This window comes from Cannabis sativa, unplaced genomic scaffold, assembly GCF_029168945.1.
Source record: "Cannabis sativa cultivar Pink pepper isolate KNU-18-1 unplaced genomic scaffold, ASM2916894v1 Contig3, whole genome shotgun sequence".
Lineage (NCBI taxonomy): Eukaryota > Viridiplantae > Streptophyta > Magnoliopsida > Rosales > Cannabaceae > Cannabis > Cannabis sativa.
This window is the reverse complement of record NW_026870039.1, coordinates 4,466,701-4,494,292: the sequence shown is the minus strand read 5'-3', so window position 1 is coordinate 4,494,292 and position 27,592 is coordinate 4,466,701. Positions and strand designations below refer to the sequence as shown.

The window sequence follows — 27,592 nt, the reverse complement described above, 5'->3', positions numbered from 1 at the left end:
CTGATGTGAGTACTCTAACACGACATTTGCAACAGTTTTTTGGCCCCTGCAGAGTACCAGCCCTATATGTAATCAATAATTAGGAAAGCCTAATAGTCTTATGTTTATTTAGTGTGCATGTTGGCCTAATTTTCATACCAAAATTAATGCCTTACGCATTGTAAATATCGATCGGTTTTTAATAGCTGCATATATAACTCTCGATCTCATATTCAAAATATACACATATACTACTTAAAATATATACATTAGTTTAATGTATAGTTTATATTATAATTAATTATTTCCAATGACTAATATTATTGTTTTTCTACTACCTTTTCTCTCACTGCAATGGCTTCTCATTTCTGGCTCCCCCACTACAAATCAGATTCCCAAGGTACGTAAATAATAATGCTGTACTTATTGCTGATCAAAACTGAAGATGTAACTCTTGTACTTCGCTCGATCTTATTATTTAAACGGGGATAATAATAATAATAATAATAATAATAATAATAATAATATGTGTAATGTAATTAAGAAAATTCTTAAATTTACAACCTAATTAAATATATACGTAAGTCTCATGGGGTCATTTTGTTCACCTCAATTATTATTATTATTAAACTAATTATAATTTTGTTCCTGAACTTTGACATATATTAAATTATGCCTCTTGAACTTTTAAGGTCGTTAAAAATACTCCCTCAACTATTGAGATTGTTGGATTTAAAGATTTTTTTTTTCTAATTTTAGTAAAAAATTATAATATGGATGAAAGTTTAGGGGACATAATTTAGTACATGTCAAAGTTCGATGGGTATAATTTAGTATATATAAAAGTCCGGGGAGCATGATTTAGTACATAAACAATCACTGAAATAGTAAAATTGTCCTTAAATCCAATAATCTCAATAGTTCAGGGGCATTTTTAACGACCTTAAAAATTTAAGGGCATAATTTAGTACATGTCAAAATTCAAGGAACAAAAATCCTAATTAATCTTATTATTATTATTTTTTAAAAGCAAAAACTAATATCATTGAAAACCAACTATCACCTCAACTTTTGATAATATAATTTTTTGTAAATTTTAACTATTTTTGACTCCATACAAATAATATTTTTTTATTTATGTTGTTACATGTTTCTCCTTATAAGATTTACATTTTTGTTTATTAACTGTCCTTATAAAAGTTATATTTTTTATTTTTATCTTTACAAAATTTATATTTTCTTTTTATATTTTTAGTTTTTATTTTTGTTAGGTGTGTTTTGAAAATTTTATAAATTAAAAGAAACCCTTTATTAATTTTTTTAATTTTATTTTTTTTTTAAAAAAAACAATAATGAAAGTTTTAAAAATTTGAGGAAATAAATATAAAATTTAAAAATATTAAAATTGAATCACAACATTAAAAATAACAATGAAATAATAATAATAATAATATAAAAAATATATTAATATTTATATATTTTAAATTAATCTAAAAATTAATATAAATTCAATTAACTTAAAACAAATAATATATAATATAGAGACAGCAAAATATAAAAACAAATTGAGAAGTATTCACAGGCTCTGTTTCTACATAACCAAATAGAGACTAAAATTAAAGGTTAATATATATAATATAATATAATATAATATAATATAGATACACAGCAATATATAGAAACAAATTTTACTAACATTGGTACTAAGGTGGTGTGAATTTGTACAGTTTGTTAAATGCACATGTGTCATTTTAATTGAGCTATGTCAAAATATAAATGGTTGAGACAGTAGTTGGAATAGGGATATGAGACAGAATTTTCATCCGTTAGTAACTTGCACCACAGTTAATCTAACAGTATCTAACAATACTTCCCTTATTTATCGATCTTATTATATATTATATAATGATATTTAATCTTTAATATGTTCACCGTGTACATGTTTTGTAAATATAGAAGCTTTTATTATACAACTGATTAAATATATAAAGGGAAATTTGAATATCTATGCATTAATTGGAGGATAATTTTTTCCCTAATTGAATACATATGGAAATTGAAAATATGTGACAATTTTATCTAAAACCCAATACTACCCCTCCCATATCTCAACCCCATCTCTCTCTCTCTCTCTCTCTCTCTCTCTCTCTCTCTCTCTCTCTCTCTCTCTCTCTCTCAACTGACCGAACCACAACCCCCAATCCCCCTCACCACCGCCCAAAGCGCCGGCCCCTCACCACCACCCAAAATGCCAGCCCCTCACCACCGTCCACAACACTGTAAACACGCACCGACGGAGACCCAAAGCACCATCCACGAACCGAACCCACGCCCACTCGACCGAACCCACGCACGCACCACGCCATCTCGACTGAACCCATCACGACCGAACCCACGCACGCACGCCGGCCGAACACCACTGGAGAAGAAGAAGGTCCGATGCCGCGCAAAAATTTCAATGTTTTTTGGGTTTTTAAGGGCCCATCGGACCCCATCGGACGGGCATCGCGCCCATCGGGCCCTGACTTCAAAAGCCCAAAAAAACCCATCAGACCCAAAAAAATTGGCATCGGGCCCATCGGACGGGCATCGGGCCCATCGGATCCCATTTCAAAAACCCAAAAACATGCCCCATAGGGCGGGCATCGGACGGGCATCGGGCGCCATCAGACCCGACCCATTAAAAGCCTAAAAAAAATGAAAAAAAAAAGAGTTTTTGAGAGGGGTATTTTTGGAGTTTGGAAAAGTGGTCATATATTTTCAATGTAGAAAAGTATTAGTTTAGGGAAAAATATTAGGTATATGTAAGTATAGAAAATCAAATTTCCCTATATAAATATATATTGTTGATGTCTACTAAATCCCTACACCAACTCGCCATACACATTACATCATCAAAATCATCATTGATCTTTGCATTCAGTCAAACAAGTTATAATCATGACATAATAGATTGCACATACACACACTTGAATTCAAAACTTTAAACACAAACTGATATGAACAAACTTCGAATGATCAATTTTCTTATAGATAAGTTAGAAGACTACTACAAAAAGGAGTATTCGCGACGGTCTTAAAAACGTTTTTTTTGGAGAACCGTCACTAAAAAAATTAAACGAGTGTTTAAAACTGTCAGAAAAAATAAGGTATTATCGACGATTTTAAACTGTCTGGAGGTATAGGCGACGATTTTTAAACGTGCCATAAAAAATCTCGTGTATTTTTAAATGGTAATTGCCGACGGTTTTAAACCTCCGGCAATTCCTATGTTTAAATTTAACGCGTTACGGATCTAAAATTTAATTTATCGCATCTTAAATTTTATTTTCCGCCTCTTAAGATATAAACCCCTCCCAAAAAAATAAATTAGATCTCATTTTTTCAAAGTTATTCTCTCCTTTGCTGCCACGAGCTGCGCCATCCATTTGCTGTCACGAGCTGTGCCATCCATCTCCTCCACTCTCTCTCGCTCTGTCCCTCTCCTCCACTCTCTCATGGCAGCACAAAGGTAAGCAACATTCTCTTATTTATCATTTAAATTTCTATTAGCCATGATTTGGTTTGTTGATCTTGATCTGTGCGTGTGCGTATGCAAAAGAATTCTGAAGCTTACAATCCGAAGAAAGTTTCGAGGATCGTCAAGTGATCGCAATCCGAAGCTTGTAAAAGAAAGTTCGAGGAAGATGAAGACGAGCACAATGACAGTAGAGGAGGATGAAGCTTGTGAAGGTTTTGGAGTGGCTACGACATATGCGAGTAGTGGTTTCGAGGAGGATGAAGACGATGATTTTCTTTGGGGGGAATCCACTGTAGTGACAGTTTAAAATCGTCGGCTATACTATAGCCGATGGTTTTAAACCGTGGCCTATAGTATCGACTATAGCCGACGGTTTTAAACCGTCAAAAATTCTTTTCCCCGATATTTTTCTACCATTGCCTATTCTACCTAGTATTTGCGATGGTCGTATAAGCGATGATTTTATAGATCGTCGGGAATTTTTTACCCGACAGTGTAAAACCGTCAGGAATTCTGGGGTTGTTAGTGGTGGAATTAAAAATTCAAACATGAAACAAACATAACAATCATAGTAAAGAACATACACAATAATACAGAAAGTTGAAGAGAACAAACATAGAGATTTTCCAGAGGTTCACCCTAAATTATAGAGTTACATCCTCGTTGAGCCCGCCATAGAAATTGGTATGCTCTTGCACTATAATCAATATTAGATTACAACAATGGTGTGGAAATTCCAAGTCACAATCTGACTGGCAATTTCAGCATCTCACTCTTTCTCTTTCAATCTTTCTTTACAAAATTGTTCCCCACCTTCCCCCCTCTTACTCTCTTCTATTTTCTCTCTTGAATTACTTCTCTCTAGCTCTGTTGAAGCTCAATTCTTGCTCAGGATGCGACGATCTAATTTGAGTTGAGAAGGCAACTATTTGTAGTAGCCTTGGTAGTTTAATAAGTCGGTTAAGTTGGTTAGAACAGTTGAATTGCAATCTAGATGTAACTAACTTAGATTGAGATGAGTCTAGTTATATGTCCACGTGTTCAATGAGTTTGTAAGGATATTTAATCAAATGATATTCTCCTAAATCTCCTTAAAAGCTTATTGTCATAGTGCAAGTCTATTCATATGTGTCATCTCTTTTAGCAATGGTTTATCCTCCATTGCTTATGCCTAATAGTTCCAAGGAATGCTTGAACTTTGTTAGGTTCAAAATTTTTGTTACCTAACCAGATTTCCTTTGGTGTTTTGAGATCAATAGCACTTGATAGGCATCTGTTGACAAGGTATGCAGTTGTTAGTATATCTTCTCCCCAAAATCCTTTCGATAATCCAGCTTGCATCAAGAGGCATCTGACTTTGTCCATTAATGTACTATTCATCCTCTCTACAACTACATTTTGTTGGGTGTCAACCTAGCAGTTATGTGCCAATTGATTCCCATCTTTGCACAATACTTGTTAAATTCATCATTGCAAAACTCCAAGCCATTGTCAGTTCTTAGATTTTTAAGTCTAAGATTAGTCAAATTCTCCATAAGTGTTTTCCATTCAACAAATGTATTCAATCATCATTTCTATGTTTATGTAAATACACCCATAACTTTCTTGAGTGATAATCTACTATGGGCAGAAAGTAAACACTACCACCATGTGTAAGAGTTTTCTCAGGACCCCACAGATCTGAGTGAACATACTCAAGAATTTATTTTGTCTCGCAGATCGCAGTTTTGAACTTAATCCTATGATGCTTCCCAAGAATACATGACTCCCAAATTTCAACCTTACTCACCTTGTCCTTATTACATAACAGGTTCTGATCACTCATAATTTGCAAGCCTTTCTCACTGATATGGACTAATTTTCTATGCCATATAGTATTGCCTTCTGATCCTCTAGGGAGTGTATTATTGTGTTGTGGCATTTTGAAACCAGTTCCCCTTGTAAGTAGTAAAGACCTTCATGTTTCTTTCTTTTGATTACTGTCATGGAACTCATGCTTAATTTCATAGTTTTGTTTCAATTTTGTTCAAAATACCCAAATCATCAAGTACACTAATAAAAATCAAATTTCTAGCAAGATTATGTGCATATTTGACCCCTGTCAAAGACCTTACAACCCCATTAAAAATTTTAAACTTACAGTACCTAATCCTTCAATTTAGCATGATTGATTGTTTCTCAAGATGACTTTCCCACCTTTAGAATCCTTTAAATTAGACAACAAATGTTTATTGTTAGTCATATGGAAAGTACATCCTGAATTTGAAATCCAATCATCCCTGAACTCAGTAGCAGCAAGATAAACTTCTCCACCATCATATCCATAACTATCATTTGTAGATTGTTGGTCAGATTTGTATTTGTTATCTCCTCTTTGAGAGTTTGAGCCTTGTCAAAATCCCTTGTAGTTGTTACTTCTTTTCCAGAAGTAACAATCTCTTCTCATATGTTCCAATTGACCACAATGGTAATAACCATTGGGATCTTTTGGTCCCTTTGCTGGAGATCTTCCCTTTCCAATACTAGGTCCTTTGTTAGGCTCTCTACTCTAGCTTCTACCTCTATAAGGATTCATGTATTTGTTCTTTCCTTGACTGGAATTCAGTTCACAATTTGAGGAGCTTGGTCTTTCATTCTTCATTTCAAGATCTTCTAATTTAAGGGCTAAAATAACCTCTTCCAAGGTAATTGATGTTCTACCATATTTGATAGTAGTCTTGACTTCCTTGTAAGTCATCTCTGGGAAGGAATTTAATATGATGATGACCTGGTTCTCATTACTCGAGGCTTCTTTTTCTCTTAAGTTTGCAATTTCAATGTACATTCTCAGAAACTTATTAAGATTTTTTTCCAGGGATTTGGATTGACTCATCTTGAAGCCAAAAATTCTTTCCTTTAGAAAGATCTAGTTAGTGAGTGACTTTTGTTGAAATTGTTCCTCCAACTTCTTCCATATCTTAGCTAAAGTTTCTTCTTTATCAACCAATAGAATGATTTAATATGAGAGATTGAAGATTATGATTCCAATGGCTGTCTCCAAGAGTTCTTCCTTCTAAATCTTGGTAATGTCTTATGGCCACTAAATAGGCTCTTTAAGCACTCTCAAGAGCTTTTGTTCAGTTAGAAGAAATCTAATCTTCCTTCTCCATATCAGATCCATCAAACCTGTCAATGTCAATGTTTACATTACTCATGCTAACACAATCAAAATCAGATAGAGATTTAGTTAGAGAGGGTTTTGTCAGATTGTTCAAATAAGGAATATCCACAAATCTTCTATGTCACGTACTCTTTGTTGGGGATCAACTTCCTCTAGCCTTTTTTTGATTCTTGATCATTTCTTAAGTTAAATCTTTAGCCAATTTGTGGCTTTGATACCATTGTTGGGATTAATCTACTCAATCCCTACACCAACTCACCATACACATTAGATCATCATGTTGGGAATATTTTACCAGGATCTAGATTTAGTAACAAGTATGTTGAATTAACATCCTAAATATGAATTCTTTAAAATAATGAAATAAACACATAAGGGTTTAAGAAAACCTTACATTGATTGCAGCGGAATATAATGACTCATTTCGTTCAAGATCTCTAGCCTTTGATTCATTTCTGTCGCAGAGCTTTATCAAGATCGGAACCTGGATCTCTTTCTCTCCTCCGGGTTTGGTTACCGCCGTCATACTCACTATGATTGAGTACTTGACTTGCTATGTATGGGCATGGCCCTCATTCACTCAAGGTTTTGAATATGGAAGAACAATGAAGGAGGTGAGAAATCACTAAGGAAGGAACTCTCTCATCTACTAGTTGTCAGAGAATGAAAAATAGGTTTGATTTGGTTGAAGGCATCAAGTGTATGAGTGAGAGCATCATGCTCCTTTTATAGTATTTCAAATAGGGCTGAAGGCTGAATTATATGGATTAAAAAAGAATAAAATATTGGTCAAAAATCCAACCCTAGGGCCGGCCTTAAAGGACTATTTTCTAGTTACAATTCTGCCACTTTTTTCAACCACTTATTCTTCTTTTAATAATACCATATTTTCCAATTCAATCCTATAAATGCCAAAACTATTTATTTAATAATTATAATTAATTACTAAATAAAATTGCCATTTATGTTATTTGTTAATTAGACCATACAAAGTCTCTTAATTAACAAATTGACCCCAAAAACTCTTTTCTTCACAATTAAGCCCTTTCTTAGTGAAAATTCTTAAATAAGACATAGTCTAATTTTAGAATTATAATTGACTAATTAAAATCGATTAACTGAGTCTACAAGCAGTATTATCTCAACTAATGAGGGGACCATGGGCCTATATAATCGAGCTTTCAATAAGTAGATTTAGAATTTACCAAGTAAATTCTCTAACTTATTAATTCAGCCTTGCGCCACTATAGATTTGGAATTGAATAACACTCTCAATTATATAGAACACTCCATATGTACCACGATGTAGATAGTAATGATTATCCATTGTTACAATCCTAATAGTCAAAGATCCTCTATAGATGATCTACACTGAATAGGGACAAATTTACCATTCTACCCTTCAATGTATTTTATCCTTAAAACACTTAGCTACCTATAAATGATATTTCAGTAAACTGATATAATTACTAAAATGAGATCTCAATCATTTATCTCTATCAAGCCAAGCTCAAAAGAAATCATCGTTTCACTTTTAAATACTTATAGAAGCTATAGATTTCATATTTATGATCAGCGCTCCCACTCAATTGAACTACCATGTTCTTAATCTGTATGTCACGAGAAGATCCAATTGGTTGACTTTAACGAACAGATTGAAGAATATAAATAATACAACTAACCTAACCATATCAAGATTATGATCCATAGATCTAAGATCAACTATTGATATTGACTTAGAAAGATATGACAGTAAGTTTATGATATCTATCCAAGATCAATATTGGTCCCTTCCAATGTATACTCCATGCATCCGATACTGGTAAACTTTGCCAATGCCCTGGAAAGGACATAACACTTATCCAAGGTGTAAGTATACCTTATCGCCGGTTATTATGTAAGTCTAAATCCAGTGAACTGACAAATTATGGGAATTAAACTTTTGAACATATAATCATGATTATATTCTACTGTGCTGATGACACTATAAATCATGAACAAATATATACATATGTATATATGTTCTGGACTTAATAGAATTTATACATTAAGTATAATCATGTGAACCATGCAACATAAAACGATTTCTAATATTTATTAATTAGTAAATCTGATTATATTGAAATTAGTTTTATTTAGGGCACAAAACCCAACACATCAAGGTCATCATTGACCTTTAGATTCAATCAAACAAGTCATAATCATGACATAATAGATTTCACACACGCACACTTGAATTTCGATCTTTAAACACAAACTGATATGAAAAAACTTTGAATGATCAATTTTCTTATAAATCGGTTAGAATTAGAAATTCAAACATTAAACAAAGATAAAAATCACAGTAAAGAACAAAAACAATAATGCATAAAGTTAAAGAGAACAAACACAATGATTTTCTAAAGGTTCACCCTAAATCATAGAGTTACATCCCCGTTGAGCTCACCATAAGAACAAGTCTGCTCTTGCATTATAATCAGTATCAAATTAAAACAATATGGTGAGGAAATTCCAAGTCACAATCTAACTGGTAATTTCAAGATCTCACTCTTTCTCTTTCAATCTATCTTTACAAAATTGTTCCTCACTTTCCCTCTCCCCTTCAAACTCCCTTCTATTTTTATCTCTTGAGATAATTTCTCTCTCTAGCTCTCTTGGAGCTCAATTCCTTCTCAGTCTGCGATGATTTAATCTGAGTTAAGAGGGCTGCTATTTATAGTAGCCTTGGTAGTTGAATAAGTCGGTTAAGTTGGTTAGGACAGTTGAGTTACAATCCAGATGTAACTAACTCATATTGAGATGAGTCTAGATATATGTCTACGTGTTCAGTGAGCTTGTAAGGGGATTTAATCCAAAAAAAATATATTTTTCATAATAAACAGCATTATGTGATATATATGGGAGCATCAACAGCATCACCAAATGTAACTAATGAAGATACTAAAGTTGCTGATGAATTATCTCATCTGCAGTTACTTTCCTCCATCATCCCAAGGTTAATTATTTTATATATTTACATCAATATTTAAATGTTGTACACTACATATAAACTTAAATTTAAATATTACGTATAATATATATACACTAAATTTTTGGCAGGAAAGAGAAGGAAAGAATATCTCTAATCCACCATTACCACCATGCGATTAAAGGATTCTCTGCTATGCTTACCGATAATGAAGCTTCTCTTTTATCAGGTATTTGTCTCTTTTAATTTTAACAAAGATCGTTTGAATTTAGTTTTTATTAATAAATTAATATTATTTATATATATATATATATTCATCTTTTGGAAATACAAAATAGCAACTCCGTCATAATGAATATTTTTCTGATAACAATGATGAAAATTAAAAATTGAAAATGGGAGAACAGGTCACAGTGATGTGGTATCAGTTATTGAGGATGAAATAGTAGAACCACAAACAACACGTTCATGGGATTTCTTAGAAGAGGGAATGCAATCAAAATGGGGTTTGGCTAAGCCTGTCACCAGCAACATGATTATTGGGGTCATTGACTCAGGTATGTAATACGTACACACGTCGTATAATAATATATATACATCTTATTAAATTATATTCTCATGTCATCTACATATTATTTTGCAAGATTATTATACTTAATAGCATAAAATAAAGCAAGATGAACAACTCATTGACAAGGTTCACCCCTAGAAACAAATTCTAGGTTACTATGTTCTTGGGTCCCCTAAAGAATGAGGGTAAATAACATCCAATTAGAATTAAGGTTAAGTTACAATTTCCAGTTTGTAAATTAATTATAGAGTGTAAAGCAATACAACATTGATTTTTACAACAAGTTTACCCTAGGATCTTCATAGATCAATCAAGATCACAATCTATGTCCACTTAGATTCGAAGTCAAGATCCCCTTGATTCGGTTCTGTTGAACTTCCTTCATCAACACATCTGAAATCCCTTCAGGTTAAACAGGTTCCATTACCACTTTATCCCTAAAGTTTGATCACAATTAATGGAGAAACTTGTAACAACAAAGAGAAGGAGAGAAGAAGAATAATTTGCCCTAGAAGAGCAAAATCAATGTCAAAGTTTCTACCAAAATGAGAGTTAGTTAGAATTTGTTGAAATCAAGAATGTATAGTATTAATACTCCAGTAACCGACCCTGAAACTCAAAAAACCAGTTCATCATAGATGGCAAAGATATTTTATCTTTGAATGCACGCTGACCTGGCAAAGTAACGAAACTAAACCCACAAAATACAAACTTAGATGCAATAGATGACACTAACACATAGTTTGCCAAACTAAAAACTATGGTTTTTACAATTGGGTTTGTACATTTTTCTATCTACATGATTAATTTTTCTTTTTTATTGGGGTAAAGAGAAGATTCGAACTTGGGACCTCCTCTTTGTTAGGAGAGATGTAAAACCACTACCTCATCTACATGATTAGTTAAAACATTTATTTATTTTTCATTAAAATAAACATATTTATATTTCTTATTAATAGATAGATGGTTTAAAAAAATTGTAATTTATTTTGCATGTATAAATTTTATACACTAACTAATATATATATAATAGTTTCACTAGTTAATCATGTTAAAATAACGATTACTCATAATCATTAAAGTCAAGATCTAGTATTTATTTAGAGCATCAAAGACAATAAAACACATACCTCACATGCCATCCACGAGAGCCATCACCACCAAGATCCTTGAGCAAAAGTTTTGGAGAGAACACTTGTGGAGCAATTCTTTTTCCTTTCACCACACAAAAACCATCTCACCCCTTTACCACACATAACACATATATATACATGCTATTGCCCTTATAAACCTACGGGGTTATTAACCAATTGGGCTTATGGGGTCTTTTATGGTGTACTATAATTTAATGGGCCAACTATAGTATTAAGGGTGCTCTCATGTGCCTCTAACACATAATTAAGTTGTTAACCATCCCATTATGGTTATTAGCAACATTAGGCACATAATTAATGATTGTGTATTATGAAATTAAACCTATGATTGTATTAGTCCAGTATAATAATTCTAACATTCTCCCACTTGGACAATACAATCACGCCACCATAATAATATCTATCACACATAAGGTAACCAATTAAGATGTACATAATATCATATCGACAGGATACATGCATTATGTATGAATTGACCTTGTAGACATTTATCCATTAACAATCATTAACAATCAAACTAAACATGCATGATGTACGACAAAATTTAGATTATGCGCATTCATCTTGTTTTGTACCTGTCACTTCCTTGAACAACAACATATATGTATAAGCGTACATATGTAACAACAATAAAGAAGTCACTTCAGTATCATAATGCATGTTCTTAACAAAACACAAGCCATAAGTAATCCGTACAAAATACTAGCATGTTCAATACATAAATAACAAACTCCCACTAAGCTTAACAAGCTAGGCTTCCAACAATCCCATTCGGGCAACATGCTCTAAAAATACACATATGGGTAAGCCTTTCGTTAGTGGGTCTGCTAACATGCCAGTGCTAGGCGTGTATTCAATAGAAATAAGAGACTCTGTAACTTTCTCTTTAACAAAATATTACTTTATGTCAATATGCTTTGAGCGAGAAGTACTTCTAGTGTTCTTAGAGAAAGCTACTGCTGCAGAATTATCACAATATAATTTCAGCGGCCTCGTGATAAAGGCTACAATATCTAGTGCTAAAATGAAATTCCGCAGCCATATTGCTTGACAAGTAGCCTCATAACACGCCATATACTCTGCCTCTATCGTGGATGAAGCTATGAGTGTCTGCTTGACACTTTTCCACAATACAGCTCCTCCAGCCATCATATGAATGTAGCCTGAAGTGGACCTTATTATCGTCCACGCATCCCACACAATCGGCGTCACTAAACCCAACTATATCTAGAGTGTTAGCTCGCCGATAGGTCAACATATGATCCTTGGTACCCTGAAGATACTGCATGACCTTCTTAGCCGCTTTCCAATGGCTAAGTCCGGGATCACTCAAGTACCTACGCAACACGCCAACAAAAACATCAATATAAGGGCGTTTGCATACATAAGGCTACCAACCAGTGACGCATAAGGAACAACTTTCATTTCATCTCTCTCTCTCTCTCTCTCTCTCTCTCTCTCTCTCTCTCTCTCTCTCTCTCTCTTTATCATTTTGTGGACATTAGGCTTTTGAGAACTTGTCACCCTTCACTATCGGTGCCTTCCCAGAAGAACAGAATGCATGTTGAATCTTTTCAAGATCCGATCAATGTAAGTTTTCTGAGACAAACGAAGAATACCATTGGCCCTATCTTGAAGGATTTGAATCCAGAGCACATAAGAAGCATTGCCTAGGTCTTTCATGTCAAAATTGTCAAACAAGAGTTGTTTTGTCTCAACCAACAGGTCAGAATTATTAGATGCAAGAAGGATGTCATCAACACACAGTACCAAGAAAATAAAACTGCTCCCACTGACCTTCATGTATATACATTGATCCACCATGTTCTCCCATTGACAATCATATCAAACTTGAGATACCACTGCCTTGATGCTTGTTTAAGCCCATATATCTACTTCTTGAGTTTGCAAACCATCTGTTCTTCGCCTGACTTCTCAAAACCTACAGGTTGAGTCATGTATATCCTTAGATAGGTCACCATTCAAGAAGGCATTCGTTTTTCTCACTCTTTGAGAATTTCTTGTACTTCTCCTTGATCGCATTGACAAAATCTTTTGCAATCTTAGTTTGGGGAATACTATCACGAATGGACTCATCCATGTGATATCTCATAAGCATCAAACAACAACAATTGGAATGCTCCCAATCCTCATAGGACTTTCTATCTTTTTCAGTGGTATCATTAGTAGGTTTCAGAGGTGCAGAAGTTCTCAAGGCCAAATCCACTCTCATAAGAGTCAAATTCATCATGAGAGATTCTACCCACTGCTTGTGGTTAGTTCCGTTCATCGTCAACATGGCAGAGGTTCTTGGATTGCTTAAAGCTAATGAGAAACAATAGCAATAACCATTAAATGCATGTTATAACATAATCATGCCATTTGTGCTCTTTTCTCATAAATAAATGATCACAAAATAACAAACGATCATTATGCATGCTAGAGTTCTCAGACAAATTAACAAGATGGAACTCATACACAGGTAAGAACAATCTATTAAATATTATAATCAAATACATTAATTCACTATAGAAAGGATAGATAAATTGTGATTCATAATATTTAATAATTTTCTTCACCATATTAAGCATCTTTAATAAGCAACTATTATCGATAGGATAATTAAATACTTATAAAAATCTTAATGATATTTGGAGAAAAATACAATACTTAAATAAATTAATATTTAAGTGTTCCTCATTACCAATTAATTTTCCATGCTTAATCTTACGATAGGCAAGAAAATAAGCACTAATTGTTGAAATAAATCACAAAATTTATGTTACAATACTAAAATCATTAATCAAATATGAATAATATTCATGCAATTAGTATTGTGCATACCAAAAAATAATAGAGAATTAAAAAACATGAAAATGGTTGAAAACTGGCCCAAAAACACCCTTGCACGCGCCCCCACGCGCCTATTTTCCTCCTCTTTTTTTTTTATACTGATTGTACGACATGTCGTTTTGCAAAAACGACATGTCGTTTGGTGGATGAACGACAAGACAGAGGATCAAAACGACCCGTCGTTTGCGTTGAAGGGGGGCTGAGTCGTTATGCGTACAACATGTCGTTTTACGGAGACAACATGTTCGTTTTCCTGAACGATAGCCAAATGGTTCAGAAAACGACCCGTCGTTTTTCTCCGTGGGGGCTGAATCAAAAGGGCGAACGACATGTCGTTTTGCCCGATAGAGGCAAACGAAATGTCGTTTTTCAGTCGTCCCTATCGCCCAAAATTGTTCAGTCGGGTCCGTGGGTCTGAAATCTGGATCGGCGCGACCCGATTCGTGATCCGGCCATATCTCCCACATCCGGCCACCGAATTCGACGCCGTTTGAGGCGTTTTGTCCCATTTTTAATCCTCTATCATTTTTCAATACCCATTTACTCAAAAAATACAAAATAGTACATCATAAAATGATGAATCCAAAATGGGTTTCCATTGTTAAAGCTCATATATATCTCAATAAAAAATATATAAAAGATTGTTTTCAAGAGATATATATATATATATATATAAATGAATACATTTAAGAAGATAAAACACATATCCATTCACCATTAAACTTATTAATCTGAAAAAATATCATACATTTCAGATTTTGAAAATGGGTTTATGGGAAAAAAATTTGAGCCCTAAAATCAATAACTTTGGCTCTTGATACCAATTGTGAAAATAACGATTACTCATAATCATTAAAGCCAAGATCTAGTATTTATTTAGAGCATCAAAGACAATAAAACACATACCTCACATGCCATCTATGAGAGCCATCACCACCAAGATCCTTGAGCAAAAGTTTTGGAGAGAACACTTGTGGAGTAACCCTTTTCTCTTTCACCACAAAAAAACTATCTCACCCCTTTACCACACATAACACACATATATATACATGCTATTGCCCTTATAACCCTAAGGGGTTATTAACCAATTGGGCTTATGGGGTCTTTTATGGTGTACTATAATTTAATGGGCCAACTATAGTATTAAGGGTGCTCTCATGTGCCTCTAACACATAATTAAGTTGTTAACCATCCCATTATGGTTATTAGCAACATTAGGCACATAGTTAATGATTGTGTATTATGAAATTAAACTTATGATCGTTTTAGTCCATTATAATAATTCTAACAAATCATTCATTAAAAATATAACACAATAAATTAACTCCACAAATAATATGCTTGTTTAAACATGAATAATATAATCTTTATGTGTTCAAAACATGTAGCCTATTATTAAACTAAAAAGACTTAATGCATGCTATTTAGATCATAAAATGTATAATGTGGAGTGCAATATCAATATTTACATTAATTTACAAATAATTATATATATATTTGTATGTACGTAAATGACAGTAATAATAATTGCGAAAAATAATGATATATGATTAGGGATCTGGCCGGAGGCTGAAAGTTTTAACGACAAAGGAATAGGGCCAATACCTTCAAAATGGAAGGGAGCTTGTGAGAGGGCATCAGACTTCAATGCTTCCTCCAACTGTAATAGGTGTGTCATATAATAAAATTATATTTAAATAAAGCAACTTTTAATTTATTTAAATTATAAACATGTATATATTCTAACATACTTTATATATAAATTAGAAATTTTTGTAGACATAATTTGATTATATATATAGGAAGTTGATAGGCGCAAGATTCTACGTTCCCGATCCTAAACAAGCGGCGAGTAAAGAACTGACACCAAGGGATTCAACTGGGCATGGAACACACGTGGCCTCCACTGCAGCGGGTGCAGTAGTTCCCGGAGCTTCAGACTTGGGTTTAGGCAGTGGGACAGCGAGAGGTGGTGCACCATCAGCAAGGATTGCCAGCTATAAAGTGTGTTATAGTGGAGGTTGTTCATCAGCAGGAATATTAAAAGCCATTGATGATGCAATTAATGATGGGGTTGACATAATCTCTATGTCACTCGGATACTCAACACCCTCCTCCAACAGCTTCTTGGAAGATCCACTTTCCATCGGTGCTATTCATGCTGACCAAAATTCTATCTTGCCAGTTCTTGCAGCCGGTAATGCCGGCCCTACTCCTTCCACAGTTAGCCACACCGCACCCTGGACATTTACTGTCGCAGCTTCCACCATTGATAGAGATCTCAGGTCCATAATTCACCTTGGAAATGGCAAAATTATCCATGTAAGTTTTTATATATATATATTTTATATAAAGTGTGCCTATATAATAGAATTCTTGGTTTATAAGAAATTTATGGGGACTTTTTATTTATATTAAAAATAAAATGGTTTATGAGAAATTCATGGATCACTTTCTATTTATATATAATAAAATAAATAAAATAAATCCCATTAAATCCAAAAAAAAAAAAATATGATTGGGTTTTTGCTGTTGTACATCTACGATTGAGTTTTCTATAATTATTTATTGTATTCCTTTTCCTATTACAATTTAGACATTCCCAAAGGATCACGCATAATATTCCAATCCGCACTTCTCTTTTTTCTTTTTCACAACTTAATAACAAAATATATAAGTAATAATAATAATAATAATAAAAAAGAAGCGTGACTTTTATCAAAGTTCACAAAACTTAGTATCAATAGCGAAAAAAACCCAATAAAGTTTACAGCTAACAAATGATTGTAAGTGCTCGGCATATACATTAGTTTCCAGGAGCAAAGTTTTTTAAAGTTACGTAATAATTTACATATATGCTGCAAACACAATATACAAAAAATAAAGAAGAATATAGAAGAAAGAAGAGACCATTATTCCCATCTAGAAAGGCAGTAGAGATAATTATAGAAACTTTTTATTTTTTTTTCTTTTTTTTATCAATTTTTTTTTCTTTTTGAATAAAGATAAATATGAAATTTTAACCGTATAGAGTTTTATTTTAATAAAATATAGTATTTTAAAATAATTTAAATTCAAATAATTTAATAGTATTTTGTTATAGAATACTGTCACTTTTTGTTAAACATGATTTTCACTTTTTTGTCGACACTACCATATTCAATTTGTCAACGAAAAAATAGACAATCCAGATATATGCAGACCCGGCTAAAATGAAAAGTACAAAATACAAAAATTACACTATTGTCTCTATCGAAGCAAATGAAGATTGAAATCTACCAATGACTATCATTAGTTTTCTTATCTACAATTTTTAGACAAATGCTATATTCAATTATCAACAATTTAGAGATTGATTTTTAATTTTTTTTTTATCTTACACCCATTTAAGTAATGTTTCTTTAAGTATTGGAACATCAATTTTTAATTTATTTTTGGATTAACTTAAGAACATATATTTAAATCAATCATCAAGCTTTCTTAAATACTAATATATTGCATTCGGTATTCACTTTTAATTGACAACATTATAAACTATAATATTTAGATACACATAATAATAATCTCACCTAATAACTAATAATATTGTTTCTTTAATTTTTAATTGTATCACTTTCAAATAACATAGAAAAAAACTAGCATAAAATTTAATATACGTGTCTCGCACGTAACTTTTTACTAGTATAAATATATATACGATGAATATTAATGTGAAAGTATTGCTACTCTGTATTTTAAAGTTGTTACGCATATGGTTATTATTGCAAATTAAATGTATATTGATTTAATTTGCCAAATCAAAAATCTAGAATATTATTGAGGTAATAAGCTTTTTTATTTGGTTTGTTAAAAGTATGGAATGTAATATTTTTGTTTTCTTTCCTTTTATTAGGCACTTGGCATTAATTATTCAAATCTTTCACGGTCAGCTATATATCCATTTGTAATTGGAAAAGAAGCTGCTATTAATTCTTCAGTTGTGTCAATTGCAGAGTAAGTGTCATCACAACATCAAAACATCAAGAAATGGTTAAAAACATGTAACTAATTAATTAGATCAATTGACATGTTATGGATGATAACATTAATAAACATATTATACATATATATATATATGTCATAAATACACATTTAACATATTTTAAAATGAAATAAAAAACATTATTAAAGAAAAAGCATGAAATAAAGTAAAATAACATTATTTACGAATTAAAATATATATATTATTTATGTAATAATATCATATTTTACGCACATAGAGTAACGTTGTATTTGTAAAAGAATTTATTATTAAATAATAAATTATATACTAAATGTGCAGAAAGTGTTATAGTGGATCTTTGGACATAAAGAAAATCTCTGGAAGTATTGTAGTTTGTGTTGATGGTGGAGACCCTTCACGTTTAGACGTTGTGCCTTTAATAACAAGCAAAGGACTAATTATGTTTACGGGAAAGACTGTGCTCGGTTCTACATCCACATTCCCATCAGTACAAGTAAACAACATCGCAGACTATGACATTCTTGTAAACTACTTTCACTCTACCGCGTAAGTATATATCTTCAATCTCTATTACTCGCTAACTAGTGTTGACCATAATAACATGTGTCACTCTGTCATGGGTCTAAAACAGTTAAATTGATATTTTAAATTATAAAATTAATATATATTGAATTTAAAATTAATAAATAATTTATTTCTCAAACAATTTAAATAAAAATATGATAACAAATAAAACCCAAAATCATTACCAAATTACAAATAAAACCCAGAAATCACCCTCCCTAATCTCACCCACCATCCATGATTTGACCTTCATCACCCTCACCATCAAACTCCCCAAACCACACCGACCCACACCCACACCCTAAGGTGGCGTTTGGTTGGAGATAATGAAATGGAATGGAATGGAAAGGAAACAATTTTCATTCCATTCCTTTGTTTAGTTGCATTTTAAAGTATTAGAATGACATTTTAATGGAATGCCCTTTCCACCATTTTGGTGGAATGACTATTCCGTTTTGAAATGGAAGGAAAGACCATTCCAATGTAACATGAGAAAAAATTTAATGATTTTTTTATCAATTTTTTTTATGCATTCTAAATTTTATTCTATTCCATTCCTATCCCCATTTCCATTCCCATTCCTATGTTTTTATTCCTCCTAACCAAACACCACATAATTTCCTAAACTTATAAAACCCTAATTTCTTAAAACTAAAATGTATGGATGGCTACAATGTTTGGGGGATTGGTGACGAGATGGAGGTCGAAGATGGGTGATGGGTGCCGAGATTGAGGTCGTGGTCGCAGATGATGTTGGCCAACATGGGCGACAGTTGTCTTGCAATCTTTAGTGAGCGACAAATCTTATGATCTCCAATGGAGAGTGGCTGGTCTGAAGCTCACAGAAAAACTCAATTGTTGATTTCGTTGTTGGGTTAAATATGGGAGATGGATTATGGGGGAGGATTAGATATGAGAATGATTAATCGATCACTAAGTTTGATATATATATTATTTTGATTTATAACTAATAGAAAAATTCCAATGCCTATTTTGAGGTGCCAAGCAACACAAATAATAATAATAATAATAATAATAACATACCATTATTGGTTGAAGGTGCTTACCAATATAGTCTCACCAGAATTCAATTTATGAGAATGCAATTCAAAGACTTGTAAATGATATTGAGTCTTTGTGTGGAGTTTTATTTATATAGAGGATTTACAAGAGATGAAGCTATACATAATATCACTGTAACATAATTTACAACTTGTAAGAACAAGTAATTATATTAAACTAAAAAACTAACTCAAGACACTAAGTAATAAGATTAATTTCTCTATCATCCCTCCTCAAGCGAAAGAGTATTGTACACACTTGAAGCTTGTGCTTGCGATAGTCAAAAAGATCGGTAGACACCGACTTTGTAAGAATATCAACTATTTGATCATGAGTTAGAACATATCTCACTTCAACTTTTCAACTTGTTTGGTCAAGATTTAATCACGAATGAAATGTAAGTCGATCTCCATGTGCTTGGAGCATGCATGAAATACTGAATTCACAACTAATGAAGCAGCTCCTTGGTTGTCAACCCAAATAATTTGAGGAGAGGTTAGAGTGAAATTTAGTTAAGAAAGAACATAACACAACCAATTCACTTCTGCAGCTGTGTTGGCAAGCACAGAAAACTCGCTTTTAGTATTTGATCTTGCAACCACCTGTTGCTTTTTGACAAACTAAGATATCATATTTCATCCAAAGTAGACTGTGTATCCCCTTGTTGAGCGTCTCTCATTGGGGCAACTTGCCCAATCATCGTCTAAGTAAGCATGTAAATAGAGTCTTGTTGTTGGTCTGACATGAGGCCCTTCATTTATGGTACCTTTGAGATACCTAAATAGTCTTTTGCAGGCTTCCCAATGTATGGTAGTTGGGGCATGTATGAATTGACTCAGTTTGTTGACTATGAATTCCACATCTGGCTAAGTTAAAGTGAGATATTGTAAGGCTCCTAACGTGCTTCTGTAGAGAGATTGATCTGTAAAGGGTTCTCCACAGGTAAGAGACAGCTTGTGTTGAGCTTGTAGGACTTAGACTAGGTTTTAATCCTTCCAGATCCAACATTACTAACATATTAGAAATATACTTTGTTTGACACAAGTATATTCATGTATTGTCACTTGCATTTTCCACCCCAAGGAAATAGTGTAAGGAGCCAAAATTTTTGATAGAGAACACCTGATTCAGTTCACCAATAAGGTTGGAGATATCATCTTCATTGGGACCTGTAACTATTATGTCATCTACATAAACTAGTAACTCAATCAAGGTCTGTCCAAAACCTTTTATGAAGAGAGATGTGTCTGACCGAGAGGCTTTAAACCCTTTGGTGAATTGGGTTTGCTTCAACTTACCATTCCAAGCTCTGGGAGCTTGCTTAAGACCGTACAAAGTTTTGTGTAGCTTGCAGACATGAGTTGGCTTGGTATCATCCACAAAGCCAGGTGGTTGGGGCAAAAACACTGTCTCTTGTAACAATCCATTCAAGAATGAATTGGAAACATCTAGTTGATTGATTTTCCAATTGTTAGATTCAACTAGGGTGAGTAGATCTCTAACAGTGGCTGGTTTTACAACCGGACTAAAGATGTATGTGAAGTCAATACCTAGATTTTGGTGGTATTCTTTAGCAATAAGTCTATATTTAAAGTTGTCTATTGTGCCATCAAAGTTGAGTTTGATTCTATCCACCCATTTTTTGCCCACTAAACGCATGTGAGGATCATAAGGCACTAATGTCCAAGTACCATTCTTCTTTAAAGCAAGGTTCTTCCTTTAGAGTTGAACCACCTTGGATTAGTAAGAGCTTGCTTGAGAGTTGTGGGAGCCTTGGGTAGAATGCACTCTTTAAGAGGATGTTTGGTGGCATGATAAGATTTAGGCTTTTAAACTCCATATTTAGATCTGGTTGTCATTGAGTGATCATTGACAGTGGGTGGGGGACTGTCATGTTTGGAATAACACTGGTGGATGCAATAGGTATTGTTGTAGAAGATGTTGAAAGAGCTAAAGTGGATGTTGCAAGAAGTGTAGTTTGTGCTGCGGGAGCTATTGTTGTGTCTGTAGGAACTAGTAAGGCTATAGCTTCAGGATTTGTGGTCATAGGAGATGATTGATTAGTGCCAAGCTGGGGTGGCACATGGACAACCTCCATAGGCAATGGTGAGAAGAAGCAGTAGCAGGCTCAACTCTAGTAGTCACATAAGTTGAGGACCTTAAGTGGTAAAATAGGAGCATTAGCATCTAAGGGAGAAGTGTAGAAACTTGTGGTTGGAAATAGTGATTTAGGAGAGGGAGTGCAGGGAAGTCCAACTCATTGAATTTCACATTTCAAGCTATATAGATTCTCCCTTTACTATTCTGAGATGGATAGCCTTTATGATGTAGTGAATAGCCAACAAAGATACACTTCACTGATCTGATGTCCAACTTGTGTGGTTGATAAGGTCTTACGTGTGGAAAGTAAGCACATCCAAATGGTTTTAGACGGTTGTAATCTGGTAGCTTATGAAAGAGACATCCATAGGGAGATAAGTCATCAATAACATGGGTTGGCAATCTATTGATAACAAATACAACATGTTGATATGCTAACCACCAATAAGAAAAAGCTAACCTAGATTCTACAAGTAGTGAAGACCTGTTTCTATTATGTGTTTGTACTTTTGTTCAACCCTACCGTTTTGTTCATGGTCATAGAGACATGCGTGTTGGAACTGAATCCTATGTTGAATGAGAAACTTAGAAAAGGATATGTATTCCCCACCCTAATTGGACTGAATAGTTTTGATTAGAAGGCCAACTTGTTTTTCAATAAGATTTTTAAATTCAAGAAAAGAGGGGTATGCTTAGGACTTTAGGGTAAGGAGAAAGATCCATGTAAACCTACTAAAATAATCAATGAAAATTACGTAATATTTATGGCCTTCTATTGATGAAACATGAGATCGAGGGCCCCTAAAGAATTGGGTGGAGCAGTTCTAGGGGTTGAGATGCTCTCGAATTAAAAGTTGGGTAAAGAGCTGACTTATGAATTTTTCCCATGTTCCAAGCCTCACAAAATTTTAGGTTTTTTTAAAGTGGTTGAAATATTAATTTTAGATAGTGTTTTGTCAAGAATTCTAGGTGTTGGATGGCACAATTTTGAGTGCCAAATATTGACATCAGAGTTAGTTTGCAAAAAAAAAAACTTTCAGAAGAATAGGAAAACACATCTTTATTATTTGCCGAAAGTACAATTATTTTCAGCTGATGGACCAACTTTATTACAATTTGACTAACAAGAAGAAGACTCTGAATCTTTAGACAAACAAGAAGGAGACACTGAGTATTTTGGCAAGGATGTGGCTAGATGACACTAGAGCTCCACATATGAATCATAATAGGAGATTTTTGAGAGCATGTAGAGTCTATTCATAACTCTCCCTTTGAGCAAACATTCAGAACTGGCCCAGGCACCAGGTCAACATGGGCGCTAGGTCCAAGTTGTGCCCATCAAATGCTTTTGTTTGATTCCCGAAAACACTCGTATATCAGTTATCGGTGAAAATAGAGAATAAGCTCAAAGCCTTCTCAAAATTTTTTTTGGAAATGGCCCATGGTGACAATATATGTCAACCTGTGGCCTTTGGGTCCCACTCGGCTCCCAAATGGCTCTATTTGTTTCCCGAAAGCACCCAAATCTTAATTGTTGATGAAAACAAAGAATATTCTTGGAAGACGTTATTTGAACTACTGTTGCAAATGGCTTAGGTTCATAATATGTCAACCTGGGCACTAAGACCTAGCACTAGGTCAACTTGGTCGTTGGGTCCCAATTTTGGCCTCCAAGTTGATCCATTTCTTTCCCGAAAACACTTGATTCCTCATTTTGGATGGAGACAAATAAAATGATTAGCATACTTCTTATTGTGGTTGGAAATGCTCCAGGTTGACAATATGTCAACCTGGGCGCTGGGTGCAACACCAGGTGGCCCGAGCACCAGGTGCTCTAAACGGAAAGTGTTCCAATTTAGATTCTGATGCCTATAACATGGTTGCGACAGGTCTTATGCATGTCTAAGTACAAATTTTGAGCCATGTTTACTAAGACGGACCCGAAAACTGAAATCCTACTTAGGAATGTGAGCCTGGGCACTGGGTGAAAAGCCTAGGCGTCTGGGTTGACTTCTGATGTGATGTTTCATTTCTTTTCAATTTCCAGGTCTCGGACTTGGATTCTTTTTGTCTTCTTGGTTCAAAATACTTAAAGATAGTGAGTTGGAAAAATTTGGCGGGATCCAAACACCCATACTGGAGTTCTCTGAGTCAACCTTGACGCGGGGCTAGGGACCCCTACTAGGTTGACTACTACGATTCGGGACTACTTAACTACTCTGAGATGTTTTTTTCTTGCCATGTGTTAAACATTGATGTCCACATCACCAGGGTCAATTTCCTGGTAAACACCTAGCTTTCGATTGACTGGAAAATCTTGTATCAAGGGCTCTCCAAGCAATGAAGGAGGTATTGTACTAAGCTAAAAGGCCAAGAACTATCTCGGACATTGATGATTAGAGCCAGCTGAGGAGAAGATCTTTCCTTCTCCAAGTGGTGAACTTGGGGTTTATCTGGCCATTGAGTAATCGTTCAGGTGGAGATACGCAAGTGAGGAGAATATCATCAAGTCCATGCCTAATAACAATTGGGATGACCTGAGATTTCCAACCAAGAAAGTTGGAGCCATCCAATTTGATAGTGAGGGAGGAGTTGATGGAATTCTAAAAAATAATTACATGGTTAATTGGCCAAAATAGGAGTCGAAGTTGCAGTGGGGGGTTGTTGAACTGTGGAGCGAGGTGGGTTTTCTGGGCGAGAAGGATTCATATCAGACATTGTACAAAGGAAATCTGATACCGTGAAGGAGCTTATCAATACAGAGTCTCATCAGAATTCAATCTATGAGAATGCAATTCATCGTAGACTTGTAAAAGATATTGAGTATTTGTGAGGAGTTTTATATATAAAGAGGATTTACAAGAGATGAAGCTATACAAAATATCATTGTAACAAAATTTACAACTTGCAACCAATAATTTTGTTAAACTAACAAAACTAGCTCAAGATATTAAGTAACAAAATTAGTTTCTCTAACATTGGTACAATTTAATATCGATTCACACATTTTAATTTTATATATAATATAGGAAACTACTAGATGGTGTTGGATATCTTTAAGGTAGTAATGCTCTAACAATAATATGTGGTAAGATATATAATTCAACTTTACCATAATAATAACATATTTGTTAACATATATATATATATATATTGTTTGTAACACTACAGGAATCCAACAGCAACAATTTATCCAACAGTTGAAGTTCCAAAATTGTATAAATCTGCACCAGTGGTGGCTAATTTTTCATCGAGAGGTCCTGGACAGTTTACGGAAAACATTCTTAAGGTCTCTCTCTCTCTCTCTCTCTCTCTCTCTCTCTCTCTCTCTCTCTCTCTCATCTATTATATGTATATGTATATGTCCTAATATAATGATGTGAGTGTAATAAAATTAAAAAACACAGCCAGATATAATGGCTCCCGGAATGGCAATTTTAGCTGCTGCTATGAACACATCAAAGTATGTATTCATGTCTGGAACCTCTATGGCTTGTCCACATGTATCTGGGGCTGCTACTTTTATCAAGTCTGTTCACCCTACATGGACTACTTCTATGATCAAATCAGCACTTATAACAACTGGTATATAAATATATATATGCCCCTCTCTCTCTCTCTCTCTCTCAATATATATAGCTTTTAATACTGGGTCGGCAAACTTTAAATTGAGTAGGCTTTTTTATATTATTTATTAAATTAAATCGGTAAGAGCCATGAGTAGTGTAGTGTGTGCAATACCACGAAAAATGTTACTATAGTATGGTTATATGTATAATTTAATATATTGCGTCTCACATATTTTCTTTTAATACTGCAATGCATAAAACCTATAAATTTACACTAGCTATGACCTGAATTTTTGTTTCTCATTTGGGCACAACCAACAGCAAGTGCATATGACAACACAGGAAAACCAATAAGAAATGAACTAAACCTAGTGGCAAGCCCACACGAGGCTGGATCTGGAGAATTAAACCATATGAAAGCTCTAGACCCAGGGCTAGTCTTCGATACAACCACACAAGACTATTTCAATTTCCTCTGTTACTACGGTTATAAAGAGGCAAAAATAAAATCCGTACTTAAGGGAGCAAATTTATTCCAATGCCCTAAAAACTCAAAGCCAGAACTGATCACAGACATTAATTACCCATCCATCTCTATTGGCAATCTAAAACGACAGCAATCAAGTCCTACAGTCGTCAAAAGGACTGTGACCAATGTGGGAGCCTCCACCTCAACATACACTGTTCGAGTCAATTCTCCCAAAGGCTTAGTTGTAAAGGTTAATCCTGATAGGATTGTGTTCAGCAACAGTTTGAACAAGACTTCCTTTGAGGTGTCGTTTGATGGCAAAGGGGCTGTTAGTGGGTATAATTTTGGAGATATTACTTGGTCTGATGGTCTTGATCATTCTGTGCGTGTTGTGTATGTTGTCAAAGTAGTATAATTTTACTTTGCCAATTATATATAATATAGTAATATATCTTAATCTTATGTAGTGATAATTAATGTAAACAGTAAATGCATGTCATGATTCATGCATGCAGATATGTTTTTACTTTATAATTTGGCCAAGGAATTGCTTGACAGGCAAAGTGGCCATGGAATAGTTCTATTTAAATTTTGTAGATCACTATTGTCTACAACTTTTGAATTTATTATCAAAAGTTATAACAATATATTATTGAATAAATAAAGAGTTGTTTTTTTTCTTACTTCTCCACCTTATTATTATTATTATTATTATTATTATTATTATTATTATTATTATTATTATTATTATTATTATTATTATTATTATATTTAGAATTAATTATCTTCCTTAACACACCCACCCACTAGGGTCTCTGTGTTTAAAAAACCATAACCATCACATTCCTTTCCATTCTAGTAGGGCCGACACTGAGAGTAGGTGAGTTAAGCGTGTGCTTTGGGCCCCCGAACACTCAGGATCTTGAAATTATGAAAAAAAAATATTAATATATAGATAAAATATTAAATAAGAAGAAAACATAACAAACATTATTTGGTGTAGTGTTAAAGGGAATTACTTTAAGTCAAGAGGTCAAGGGTTGAATTTCCAACCTAGACTTTTCTATTCTTTTTTTAAATATTTAATGTGTAGTTATGAAGGATTGAACCTTGGAGCTATTAAGAGTTTTTAAAAGATTTACCATTACACTAAAGCACTAGAACTATCATTTTGATAATGATTAAACTATATATAGGGGTCCCAAAATTTTATTTTGTCTTAGGCCCCATATATCTTAGGACTGGCCCTGCATGATTTGAATGTAGCAATACTTTAAGGCTATAAGTAGTTTTGTGTTATAGCTAGTCTCATTATAAACTTTAGTTATTTTTGGTATTCTTAGTTGTTGTTTGTCTCTGTCTAGTGTTGTTTGTGTTGTTCCTTTTCTTAGTGTCGTATAAGCTTTTATTAGTTTAGCGGCAGGTCATTTACTTGTGCACAAACGGTACAGTTTAGGTATTACATATATATATATATATAGAATAATTAGTATTTTTGTCAATGAACTTTCCGATTCTACCTTAAAATATACGGTTGGTTAAAATTTCTCCTGAAATATAATAGATATATAATTATGCCCCTTATACTAGGTTCTGTTTCTTTTACCGTTAAAAATTAGC

The 27,592-nt window shown here is 33.7% G+C and overlaps 1 protein-coding gene across 1 annotated transcript; it reads left to right on the top strand.

Moving 5' to 3' along the window:
• Positions 1-224: 224 nt before the first annotated feature.
• On the top strand, positions 225-26,651 carry LOC115704341 (CO(2)-response secreted protease-like). Its single transcript, XM_030631551.2, has 11 exons — positions 225-379; positions 9,542-9,654; positions 9,759-9,856; positions 10,035-10,184; positions 15,760-15,874; positions 16,008-16,527; positions 18,098-18,198; positions 18,527-18,754; positions 25,106-25,223; positions 25,342-25,519; positions 25,825-26,651. Exons 1-11 carry the CDS (start codon positions 290-292, stop codon positions 26,385-26,387), a joined length of 2,274 nt encoding a protein of 757 aa, XP_030487411.2. The 5' UTR covers positions 225-289; the 3' UTR covers positions 26,388-26,651.
• Positions 26,652-27,592: the final 941 nt, after the last annotated feature.